At 47.5% G+C, this 13,211-nt stretch overlaps 2 protein-coding genes across 3 annotated transcripts in view; one reads left to right on the forward strand and one right to left on the reverse strand.

Annotated features, from left to right (window-relative positions):
* The window catches only part of UBE2F (ubiquitin conjugating enzyme E2 F (putative)), a 272,936-nt gene extending 260,729 nt beyond the window's left edge, over positions 1–12,207 (reverse strand). The window contains exons 1-2 of one of the 2 annotated variants that reach the window (XM_069733384.1): positions 12,056–12,207; positions 5,680–5,813 (exon numbers count right to left, since the gene is read on the reverse strand). In XM_069733384.1, coding sequence (XP_069589485.1) covers positions 5,680–5,797 — 118 coding nt within the window. In that variant the 5' untranslated portion in view covers positions 5,798–5,813; positions 12,056–12,207. Of the gene's footprint in view, positions 1–5,679; positions 5,814–12,041 lie in introns of both variants that reach the window. The other variant, XM_069733385.1, reaches the window with a different exon arrangement.
* LOC138646093 (serine/arginine repetitive matrix protein 3-like) lies at positions 10,328–11,719 on the forward strand. Its single transcript, XM_069735559.1, has 2 exons — positions 10,328–10,342; positions 10,505–11,719. Exons 1-2 carry the CDS (start codon positions 10,328–10,330, stop codon positions 11,717–11,719), a joined length of 1,230 nt encoding a protein of 409 aa, XP_069591660.1.
* Positions 12,208–13,211: the final 1,004 nt, after the last annotated feature.

The following is a 13,211-nucleotide window of genomic DNA, read 5'->3' on the forward strand; positions in this document are numbered from 1 at the left end:
AAAATTTCGCAATTTTCCAACTTTGAATTTTTATGCAATTAAATCACAGAGATATGTCACACAAAATACTTAATAAGTAACATTTCCCACATGTCTACTTTACATCAGCACAATTTTGGAACTAACATTTTTTTTTGTTAGGAGAGTTATAAGGGTTAAAAGTTGACCAGCAATTTCTCATTTTTACAACACCATTTTTTTTTTTTTTTTTTTTTTTAGGGACCACATCTCATTTGAAGTCATTTTGAGGGGTCTATATGATAGAAAATACCCAAGTGTGACACCATTCTAAAAACTGCACCCCTCAAGGTGCTCAAAACCACATTCAAGAAGTTTATTAACCCTTCAGGTGTTTCACAGGAATTTTTGGAATGTTTAAATAAAAATGAACATTTAACTTTTTTTCACAAAAAAATTACTTCAGCTCCAATTTGTTTTGTTTTACCAAGGGTAAGAGGAGAAAATGGACCCCAAAAGTTGTTGTACAATTTGTCTTGAGTACGCCGATACCCCATATGTGGGGGTAAACCACTGTTTGGGCGCATGACAGAGCTCGGAAGCGAAGAAGCGCCATTTGACTTTTCAATGCAAAATTGACTGGAATCGAGATGGGACGCCATGTTGCGTTTGGAGAGCCCCTGATGTGCCTAAACATTGAAACCCCCCACAAGTGACACCATTTTGGAAAGTAGACCCCCTAAGGAACTTATCTAGAGGTGTGGTGAGCACTTTGACCCACCAAGTGCTTCACAGAAGTTTATAATGCAGAACCGTAAAAATAAAAAATCATTTTTTCACAAAAATTATCTTTTCGCCCCCAATTTTTTATTTTCCCAAGGGTAACAGGAGAAATTGGACCCCAAAAGTTGTTGTCCAATTTGTCCTGAGTGCGCGGATACCCCCTATGTAGGGGGGAACCACCGTTTGGACGCATGGGAGGGCTCGGAAGGGAAGGAGCGCCATTTGGAATGCAGACTTAGATGGAATGGTCTGCAGGCGTCACATTGCGTTTGCAGAGCCCCTAATGTACCTAAACAGTAGAAACCCCCCACAAGTGACCCCATATTGGAAACTAGACCCCCCAGGGAACTAATCTAGATGTGTTGTGAGAACTTTGAACCCCCAAGTGTTTCACTACAATTTATAACGCAGAGCCGTGAAAATAAAAAATCTTTTTCCCACAAAAATTTTTTAGCCCCCAGTTTTGTATTTTTCCAAGGGTAACAGGAGAAATTGGACCCCAAAAGTTGTTGTCCTATTTGTTCTGAGTACGCTGATACCCCATATGTTGGGGTAAATCCCTGTTTGGGCACACGGGAGAGCTCGGAAGGGAAGAAGCACTGTTTTACTTTTTCAATGCAGAATTGGCTGGAATTGAGATTGGACGACATGTCGCGTTTGGAGAGCCCCTGATGTGCCTAAACAGTGGAAACCCCCCAATTATAACTGAAACCCTAATCTAAACACACCCCTAACCCTAATTCCAACAGTAACCTTAACCACACCTCTAACCCTGACACACCCCTGTGATGTGCGATCACATTAGAGGACAGAGAATAACACATTGCTTTTTTTTTTTTGCAGCCGCCAGTAAACAGTTAATTACCGGTGATCGCAAAACAGGGGTCGGTAAAAACCGACCCCGATCATGTTCTTCACCCCAAAAATCTTCTGGGTGCCGGCCGGCGGGCGCACTGCGCCTGCCATTTTTTGGCCAGAAAAAGATGGCGGCGCCCATCGGGAGCCACGAGGAGCACCGGGGGAGACATGTGAGCATTGGGGGGCTATCGGGGACCCCATTTCTCTGTCCTCTGATGTGTGATCACATCGGAGGACAGAGACATTAAATGGGAAATCATGTTTTTTTTGTTTGTTTGCTTTGCGACCGCCGGTAAATGGTTAATTACCGGCGATCTCAACTCGGGGGTCGGTAAAAAAAAACCCGAATCATGTTCTCTGGGGTCTCGGCTACCTCCGGCAAACGAGACCCCAGAGAAAATCCGACGGGGGGGGCGCTATTCACTTTTTCCACAGCGCCGTTGCTGTGGTTTAAAAACCCTTAACTGTCACCGTTAAAAGGCGTATCGGCGGTCGTTAAGGGGTTAAAGGGATTTTTACACGTTGTATTATCAGGAGCGCACCACTCCACCCTCTATTGTTTGGATTCTAAGGCACTACTGAAGTGACTGGTCGGAGCAGCAGCATGGTCGCACTACTGCTCCAAACTGAACGCTCTGACAGTTTTGCCTTGGAAGCTTGGAAAAGCTTTGGGGACAATCTGGGCATTGCCTAGATTTCCGACCATTCTGAAATGGCAGGATGGCAGCTAGTTTAGGCAACGAGCAGTAAACTATAAAGTTAAAAATCCCTCAGTTCTTGAGAAGACACGATTTTTAATAGGAGTAAAAGAAGTTGTCCACTACTTGGACAACAACTTCTCATACCACAAACTTGGCCCTGATAAAATAATAAAGCCTATACTAACTTCCGGTGCTGGCGCCGTTCCCGCAGTGTCGGCACTCTGCCTCTCTGGCTGTTGTTGTGACACTGGCGCCCAATCAGCGCTGGCGTCACTGTCCCCGGCCTGTTGGACTGAGCAGGAAGAGGAAGTCCGAGATCAGCTACAGCCAGGGCTTCCTCTTCATGTTTGATTTGTCTGAAGGTGGAGACAGTGAGGCCGCCGTCACACATGCGAGTTTTACGGACGTAAGAGCGCAGAATCTACGTCCGTAAAACTCGCAAAAAATACGGCACAATTATTCTCTATGCCCCTGCTCCTATTTGCCGTATTTTACTGATCAGTATTATACGGCTTTCTACGGCCGTACAAAATCGCAGCATGCTGCGTTTGTCACCGTACTGCGCAAGAAATACGCCAATGAAAGTCTATGGAAGCGTGAAAAATACGGATTACACACGGACAAGCAGTGTGACTTGCGAGAAATACGCAGCGCTGTTAGAGAGAAAAGCCGGTAATTCAGTGCGGTGTACAGTAAAATCACACTGACAGCTTCCAGTCCAATAGATATAATAAATGTGTACACATAGAATAGGTATATATATATATATATATATGTCAGTGAGACACATATATGTATATATATTAATATTTATTCCAGCGCTATACAGCTTGAAAGCCGGTAATTCAATTACCGGCTTTTTCCTTCTCCTTCCTAAAACCCGACATGATTTGAGACATGGTTTACATACAGTAAACCATGTCTTCTCTCCATTTTTTTTGCAGATTCCACACTACTAATGTCAGTAGTGTGTATCTGCAAAATTTGGCCGTTCTAGCTCTTAAAATAAAGGGTTAACTGGCGGAAAAAATTGGCGTGGGCTCCCGCGCAATTTTCTCCGCCAGAGTAGTAAAGCCAGTGACTGAGGGCAGATATTAATAGCCTGGAGAGGGTCCACGGTTATTGGCCCCCCCCTGGCTAAAAATATCTGCCCCCAGCCACCCCAGAACAGGCACATCTGGAAGATGCGCCTATTCTGGCACTTGGCCACTCTCTTCCCATTCCCGTGTAGCGGTGGGATATGGGGTAATGAAGGGTTAATGCCACCTTGCTATTGTAAGGTGACATTAAGCCTAATTAATAATGGAGAGGCGTCAATTATGACACCTATCCATTATTAATCCAATTGTAGTGAAGGGTTAAATAAAACACAAACACATTCTTTAAAATTATTTTAATGAAATAAAAACAATGGTTGTTGTAGTATTTTATTCAACGCCCAATCCAGTCACTGAAGACCCTCGTTCTGTGAGTAAAGAAACATAATAAACCAACAATATACTTACCCTCCGCAGATCTGTAACGTCCAACGATGTAAATCCTTCTGAAGGGGTTAAAACATTTTGCAGCAAGGAGCTGTGCTAATGCAGGCTGCTCCTCGCTGCAAAACCCCAGGGAATGAGGCTAAAAATAGATCAATGATCTATATTTAGCATCATTTGCGGTGAGGCGCCCTCTGCTGGCTGTTCATAGATCGTGGGAAATTACCTAGAAAGCCAGGGAGCCAGGGAGCTTTCTAGGTAATTTCCCACGATCTATGAACAGCCAGCAGAGGGCGCCTCACCGCAAATGATGCTAAATATAGATCATTGATCTATTTTTAGCCTCATTCCCTGGGGTTTTGCAGCGAGGAGCAGCCTGCATTAGCACAGCTCCTTGCTGCAAAATGTTTTAACCCCTTCAGAAGGATTTACATCGTTGGACGTTACAGATCTGCGGAGGGTAAGTATATTGTTGGTTTATTATGTTTCTTTACTCACAGAACGAGGGTCTTCAGTGACTGGATTGGGCGTTGAATAAAATACTACAACAACCATTGTTTTTATTTCATTAAAATAATTTTAAAGAATGTGTTTGTGTTTTATTTAACCCTTCACTACAATTGGATTAATAATGGATAGGTGTCATAATTGACGCCTCTCCATTATTAATTAGGCTTAATGTCACCTTACAATAGCAAGGTGGCATTAACCCTTCATTACCCCATATCCCACCGCTACACGGGAATGGGAAGAGAGTGGCCAAGTGCCAGAATAGGCGCATCTTCCAGATGTGCCTGTTCTGGGGTGGCTGGGGGCAGATATTTTTAGCCAGGGGGGGGCCAATAACCGTGGACCCTCTCCAGGCTATTAATATCTGCCCTCAGTCACTGGCTTTACTACTCTGGCGGAGAAAATTGCGCGGGAGCCCACGCCAATTTTTTCCGCCAGTTAACCCTTTATTTTAAGAGCTAGAACGGCCAAATTTTGCAGATACACACTACTGACATTAGTAGTGTGGAATCTGCAAAAAAAATGGAGAGAAGACATGGTTTACTGTATGTAAACCATGTCTCAAATCATGTCGGGTTTTATGAAGGAGAAAGAAAAAGCCGGTAATTGAATTACCGGCTTTCAAGCTGTATAGCGCTGGGATAAGTATTAATATATATACATATATGTGTCTACTGACATATATATATATATATATATATATATATATATATATTCTTTTCTTTTTGGGACACATGGATCACTTCTATAGCGGTATGTTGGTTTTGCAAGCCTGCGAGAAAACCACGCAGTACGGATGCCATACGGATTACATACGGAGGATGCCATGCGCAAAAAACGCTGACACAGCCTGCCTACGGAGGAGCAACGGACCATTTTTTTGGGGACTTTTCAGCGTATTACGGCCGTAATATACGGACCGTATTGTTTTACGCTGTGTGTGACGCCGGCCTGACGCAAGCGCTGATAGGACGCCGGGGTCACAACAACCACACGGGACCCCTGGGAGATGGCAATCAGACACCGCAGGAACAGCACCGGAGGGCAGGTGAGAATAATTTATTGTTTTTATCATCGCCAAACTTTTTCATCAAGAAGAGGTTGTCCTAGTAGTGGACATCCCTCAAATTGCAAACTTACTTGGTTTTACAAGCACTTTGCAATTTTTCCTATTTAAGAACTTGAGGTATCCCCTTTAAATTTCGACCTTTCCCAAGGTCTACGGAAGATCAGAGGAGTAATCTTTCTGATATGAGCAACTAATTCACTTTTTATTTGCCCCGGTGTTGATAACTCTCCCACCATAGTGTTTGGAAATACTGGCTATACTTTTTTTTTTTTTTAACAATACATATTTAATTACATTTTGAGAAAGCAAAATGCATTACCTTTAACAAGTAATCTGTCTCGGACGGATACCCTGCGAGTGGAGTCAGAGGCTGTGCTGGATGCTCTGCTCCCTTTCATACCATCATCCCGCTTTAGCTTGCTTGCCAGCGTCAACATCCCGCTTTACTTTTACCTACAATGCAAGAGAATTTGGTTACATACAGCTCAATAATCATTTTCACATAATTTCCTTACATTTATATTAAATATAACTTGGCTCTAGTAAAGGCTCCTGTACAACTGATGCAGTAAAACTAATGCAATTTTTAACCCAAGCATTAAAAGCCAAGATCAAAGTTACAAGGCGACAAGTGTCGAGTATCACTGCAACGTTACATCTGATGATTTCCTGCGGTATCGCACGGTGACCGGTGACCTACAGTGACTGAAACACAGAAATGCCTGTCTTCAAATGGGATTTTGTGTCGCTGGCTGCAAGCCACATGCAACATCCGTTCCCTTCCGACTCGCCAGATCACATATAGGTTCGCACATGAGCAGGAAGTCGCTTCCAGGACTCATACTCATTTGCAAGAAAAACAAACAACTGCAATCCGATTTTTTTTTTAATAACCGGATTGCACTCTGACCAATGTTAATCTAGGAGTTACAGCTCATCTGCTATGTTTTGCTCAGCTGAAATCGGACTGAGGGGGGAAAAAAAAAAATTAAAAAAAAAAAAAAAAAAAAAAAAAAAAAAAAAAAAATCGCAGCATGCCTCAATTTGCCACATATTGGACGAGACTCGCCAGTGATTAAAAAAAAAAAAAAATTGCACAGCACTCGGATCATGAGAGTGCCGTCCAATTTTTACACACTGATAGATGAAGAGGTCAGTGATATGTATAATTAGTACAGTGCTTGTGTAGCTTGCTGTACATTCATATATATATATATATATATATATATATATATATATATATATATATATATATATATATATATATATATATATATACATATATATATATATATATATATATATATATATATATATATATATACACATACATGATAAATTAATTTTCTGAAAAAAATAGCATGGGATCCCCCAACATTATATTAACCAGCAGAGGAAAAGCAGACAGCTGGAGGCAGATGTTTATAGCCTAGGAAGAGGGTAATATCCATGGAGGTTTCCAGGCTATTAATATCAGCTCACAGCTGTATACTTAACATTTACTATTAAAATAGGGGGACTCCCCCACCACCCAAAAAATGATAACAAAAAAAGGGCTCGGCAGACAGCTGCAGGTTGATATTAATAGCCTAAGATAGGGTCATGGATATTGTCCCCTACCCGTACTAAAAACATCAGCCCATGGCATTTTTTTCAGAAAAATAATAATTGATTAAATACATGTTAAGTAAGCTGCACAGGCACTGCACTAATTATTTATGTCACTGCCATCTTTATACATATCTATTCTATGTGTATATATCTATTATAACAGGTCACGCTGTGATTTTACTGTATGCGGGTTTTTCATAAATCTACTCTACAGAGAGAAAGGTATGTGGATGGAGAATAAGAATATTTCCTTTGAAAAATGTGTAAATTACAGAATTACTCTATATAAAAACTCATCTTTAAAAAAAAAAAAAAAAAAATTTGCATTGCAATCGGATAGTAATCGCATGGCATTCGGTTGTCAATCAGATGCTAGATGTGAAAAATAGCACTGTACTCATAAAAATCACATGGCGCTAGTCCTAGGGTACGTGTCCACGTTCAGGATGGCCGGCGGTTTGGACGGAGTGGCAAAAATCGCTCAGCCCCCTTCTGGGGACGCGATGATGCCGGATGTGTTCATTGCACACATCCGGTATCATCGCACCCCACACATAGGGCCCTGTGTTATACCTTGCGGCGGCGCATCGTCGCCGCAAGGTAAACGGACATGCTGCGATCTAAAAAGACGCGCCGCATGTCCGGAATCGTAGGGCCGCCGGATGCGTGTTACCACGCATAGTGGAGACGGGATTTCATTAAATCCCCTCCACTATGCTGTAACATCTGGACGCTGCGTGTTTGACGCTGCGTCTCTATGCAGCGTCAAACACGCAGCATTTCCTGAACGTGGAAACATACCCTTACTTTTCTGGTTGGAATCTGAACTTTTTTTTTCATGGTGATGAGTATGAGCCCTCACAATGTAAATCTATAGAGGCATGTTGTAAACCCCTGTGTGATTTGGCGAATGGGAATTCAGGTGACGTAAACAAAAAGAGGACCAGAGTGATTCTGACAACCGGGGAAGACGTGATCTGTGAGCGTTTTGGTGCAACTACAATACATACATATTTAGGAAGGTTTAAGGAACTAAAGTTTTGTCGAGAGCATTTCTTGGTGCTGAGCTTTACAGTTCTGCTTTAACACAGTCAGCATCCAGTGGTTTGCTTTGGAGACTACACTTATCTGTATAATTACACATAGAGATTACAGGACATTTGAACAAGCACACAGCTCTGGACAGTGAGAGCAGTGATTAGTAGACATGTTTTGAAAGCTGCAGACTCTGGTGGTGGGTGATTTTGCAAGATTCGCAACAGCAGCTTGTCAGGACCTGAGAGGGAGGTGAACAGCTACCTGCTATACATAAATCAATGGGCTGAAGAGAGGTGGCTGGGATCTTAGTCGTTAACCCCTCTACTGGAATATAACTGTTGCGCACTCTAGGCAGGGGATAGGTGGCCGGTCAGCTTAGGCTACTTTCACACTTGCGTCGTGTGACGTCTGTCGCAATGCGTCGTTTTGGAGAAAAAAACGCATCCTGCAAAGTTGCCCGCCGGATGCGTTTTTTCTCCATAGACTTGCATTAGCGACGCATTGCGACGTATGGCCACACGTCGCATCCGTCGTGCGACGGATGCGTCCTGTTTTGGCGGACCGTCGGCACAAAAAAAGTTCCATGTAACTTTTTTTGTGCGTCCGCCATTTTCGACCGCGCATGCGCGGCCAAAACTCCGCCCCCTCCTCCCCAGACATTACAATGGGGCAGCGGATGCTTTAAAAAACTGCATCCGCTGCCCCCGTTGTTCATTTATTTCACAACGTCCGTTGGTATGTCGGGCCGACGCATGGCGACGGCCCGGTACCGACGGAAGTGTGAAAGTAGCCTTAGAAACCAGCTGTGCACTATATAAGATAAAAGCTCTCACACCAGAACGACAGCAGATAGAAAAAACAAAGTCAGCCAACTGCAAACTTGCTTGTTTTCATATTGTCTAGCTAAAGTAATTAATACCGTTAAAATACCCCTTTAAAATAACTGAAGAAACTGTATGGGGCTTCATTGCGAAGCCACCATTCCCGACTATGCCAAAAAGGTCAGTGAAAAAGCAGTAATGATTCTTGCAGCTCTCTGCTTAGCATTTTGTTGGATAGTAGTATGAACAGTGGTAAATAGGATTGGATGTAGTAAGAGGTCCACACTGCAAATATCGCACTAATCTCTCTTTCTGTAAGTCTACATTACAAGATACTTTTGCAATAAGAACCCGTCTCGTGTGTGATCCGGATAGACTGGAATAAGGCTTGTGTGCAAGACTATGGCCATTAGCTTTCTACCTGTAAGTCTCAAACTAGCCAATTATCATTGTGTCCTCACTACTTTCACTCTGATGGCACATGTAGGGCTAAAACAAAAGGATTGGGATGTTGGATTTTAAGTTGCAGATTCCTTTGCTGTCAAGCACAAGTCGCCGCCATAGGCATCTTGCAGTGGCTTATTCCACTCTCCCCATTGAGAATACATGTGCGCTCAGCTGAAGCACTGGTGATGTGTAGAGCTTGTTTGGAATAGCTTTTAGTAGAACATGCATTCTGTGGACAGATATCTAATAGTAGGATCCCACAAAAATGGGATTAGCCTGCAGTTCCTTAGGTCATAATCCTTGGTAGTTATAATAAAATTTGGTATTTCTTTCCCTCTCCCGGTCCAGCATCAGTTCTCAACCATTGCCTCTGTCTGCAGCAATGATGTCACTTTGATAGCACTGCAGCCAATCACTGAACTCAGCAGCTCCGCCCATGTAGATGGTATAAGCCGCTGAGCTCTGATCAGCTGCAGTGCTGTCAACATGACATCAGCGCTGCAGACAAACAAGGGACTGGAGCAGTGGAGGAGAGCTGGAATTAGACCTGGGGAGGGCAAGTAACATCCAGTTTGTTTGGCTATAACCACCGCAGCTTATAATGTAATGATTTCTGAAATGAGAAAACCCCTTTAAAAGGTGTTCTCTATACACATTAAAGGGACTCTCTGGCTTGAAAATATTGGCATTCCCACTAGCTCCTCAAAAGCAATGGCAGTGGGAATGCCAAAACCTGTTAAACGTCCAGCCCCACTGCGCAGGGGCTCTCCACAGGTCTGTGCTTACCTGACTCAGTGGGTGGGGACAGTTACAGCCAGCGATGGGTTAAGTGATCACGTGTGGATAGGATACCATCACTGCAGAGAGCACTGGTGTGGCAGGTGATTTAACAAGTCAGTTATGCTAATTTTATTATATTTTTGTCGTTTTCCTCCCAATATACAGCCCTTTCATTGTTGATCTTGGACCCCCCTTTACAATAAATGAAGGCGCAGCTTTGGGGAGAAGCCCCACCAGTCAGAAGCTCTTCTGCAGTCAGTGGTGGTGGACATGTTTATGCTGCAGGTAAGCGGAAATTTTGACCATGTATCGTGCGAACAAAAATAGGTTGTGTGATTCCTCAGCAACCTGCACCCACGAGGTCAAATCAGCTGTTACAGACACAGTGAGGTAGAAGCCAGGTGACAGGCCAGAGGCTGTCATACAGAGATTACACTGGCCCTGCAGCCAGGGAGCGCGCGGACCACGGCCGGCCCCCACGCAGCCGGGGAGCGCGCGGACCACGGCCGGCCCCCACGCAGCCGGGAAGAGCGCGCGGACCACGGCCGGCCCCCACGCAGCCGGGAAGAGCGCGCGGACCACGGCCGGCCCCCACGCAGCCGGGAAGAGCGCGCGGACCACGGCCGGCCCCCACGCAGCCGGGAAGAGCGCGCGGACCACGGCCGGCCCCCACGCAGCCGGGAAGAGCGCGCGGACCACGGCCGGCCCCCACGCAGCCGGGAAGAGCGCGCGGACCACGGCCGGCCCCCACGCAGCCGGGAAGAGCGCGCGGACCACGGCCGGCCCCCACGCAGCCGGGAAGAGCGCGCGGACCACGGCCGGCCCCCACGCAGCCGGGAAGAGCGCGCGGACCACGGCCGGCCCCCACGCAGCCGGGAAGAGCGCGCGGACCACGGCCGGCCCCCACGCAGCCGGGAAGAGCGCGCGGACCACGGCCGGCCCCCACGCAGCCGGGAAGAGCGCGCGGACCACGGCCGGCCCCCACGCAGCCGGGAAGAGCGCGCGGACCACGGCCGGCCCCCACGCAGCCGGGAAGAGCGCGCGGACCACGGCCGGCCCCCACGCAGCCGGGAAGAGCGCGCGGACCACGGCCGGGCCCCCCGCAGCAAGGGAGCGCGCGGACCACGGCCGGCCCCCACGCAGCCGGGAAGAGCGCGCGGACCACGGCCGGGCCCCCCGCAGCAAGGGAGCGCACGGACCACGGCCGGCCCCCACGCAGCCGGGAAGAGCGCGCGGACCACGGCCGGCCCCCACGCAGCCGGGAAGAGCGCGCGGACCACGGCCGGCCCCCACGTAGCCGGGAAGAGCGCGCGGACCACGGCCGGCCCCCACGCAGCCGGGAAGAGCGCGCGGACCACGGCCGGCCCCCACGTAGCCGGGAAGAGCGCGCGGACCACGGCCGGCCCCCACGCAGCCGGGAAGAGCGCGCGGACCACGGCCGGCCCCCACGCAGCCGGGAAGAGCGCGCGGACCACGGCCGGCCCCCACGCAGCCGGGAAGAGCGCGCGGACCACGGCCGGGCCCCCCGCAGCAAGGGAGCGCGCGGACCACGGCCGGCCCCCACGCAGCCGGGAAGAGCGCGCGGACCACGGCCGGGCCCCCCGCAGCAAGGGAGCGCACGGACCACGGCTGGACCCTACAGTCTTGTATGTCACTGTTTAGGTGCTCACTACACGTGATGTGACGGCCGGTCTGTGTCTACAGATTGCCAGGCAGCTCCGCTGAGGCATGGACACGGGTGAGGGTCAGGCTGGCACAGAGGAAAGGACACTTATGCCACTGCCTCTTCTCATCACTGAGCGGAGCTGGTAGAGCAGTCAGGACAGCGCCGCCCTGTGGCTGATAACACTGAGGAGTGAGCACCAACCACGGGGCAGTACAGGGGGTATCAGTGCACTCGGCCCCAATACACAACACATTCCGGGCACCACATACACAGAACAGCAGCTTCACATCCACAGGAGGCGGAGGACTAAGCGTGTACCCGCGGACTGTCACCTGCCCTCAGCCGGCCACTGCTCCTGGGAACGAGCTCCCGGCTCCTCAGGTTCCGCTACACCAGAGCTGCTGTGCTTCGTGTCAGGGACGCCGGCCCGCTCCTCACTTCTGCACTAAGGACGCCATCTTTTCGGTAATAGCTAAATCCGAGCAAGCTAAAGGACCTTCAGTGACGTCATGACCATGTGACCAATCACATGCATGTGTAGGCGGGATCAGAATGCCGGCAGGGCTGGAGGTCACGTGCTCCATTCAGAATCCTCATACTGACCAGTGACCACCACAGAGAAGGATGTGCCTGCACTGCAGTGTGTGTGTGTGTGTGTGTGTGTGTGTGTGTGTGTGTGTGTGTGTGTGTGTGTATGCCAGTCCTTATAATGCTACAAAATGAAGAAGCAGCACACCATCGCTTTAGTGCAAAAAGGCTGTTTTAATTACATATATATTTTTTTGTAAATTCTTTACTTTGAAAGCGAAAAAATTACGATACAACATTACTGAATGTAAGTTTTTCTGAAAATACAGTGAGTGACATTTAAATTGGGGGAAAAAAAAAACAAGAAAACAGATTGTAATGATGGGAGGGGGTAGGGAAAAGGACAAAGGGTATGGGAAACGGAATGATAGGGTAGAACAGGGATAACAAACCAACAGTAACATAAGTACACATGTATGTAACAGTGAGCAAACAGCAGATAAGAAAATTGTCACAAATTCAGAAAAAAAGTTGACAATCTACAAGGGATGGGCGAGGATACAGTAGGTGAGGGTAGAGCTGGCCGTGCAGCGGTTTGGTCGATCGGTGGTTACTGCAGGTTGTAGGCTTGTCGGAAGAGGTGGGTCTTCAGGTTCTTTTTGCAGGTTTCAATGGTAGGCGAGAGTCTGATATGTTGTGGTAGAGAGTTCCAGAGTAGGGGTGATACGCGAGAGAAATCTTGTATACGATTGTGGGAAGAGGAGATAAGAGGGGAGTAGAGAAGGAGATCTTGTGAGGATCGGAGGTTGCGTGCAGGAAAGTACCGGGAGACGAGGTCACAGATGTATGGAGGAGACAGGTTGTGGATGGCTTTGTACGTCATGGTTAGGCTTTTGTACTGGAGTCTCTGGGTAATGGGGAGCCAGTGCAGGAATTGACAGAGGGGAGAGGCCGGCGAAT

Source organism: Ranitomeya imitator, chromosome 7 (genome assembly GCF_032444005.1).
Source record: "Ranitomeya imitator isolate aRanImi1 chromosome 7, aRanImi1.pri, whole genome shotgun sequence".
In the NCBI taxonomy this organism is placed as follows: domain Eukaryota; kingdom Metazoa; phylum Chordata; class Amphibia; order Anura; family Dendrobatidae; genus Ranitomeya; species Ranitomeya imitator.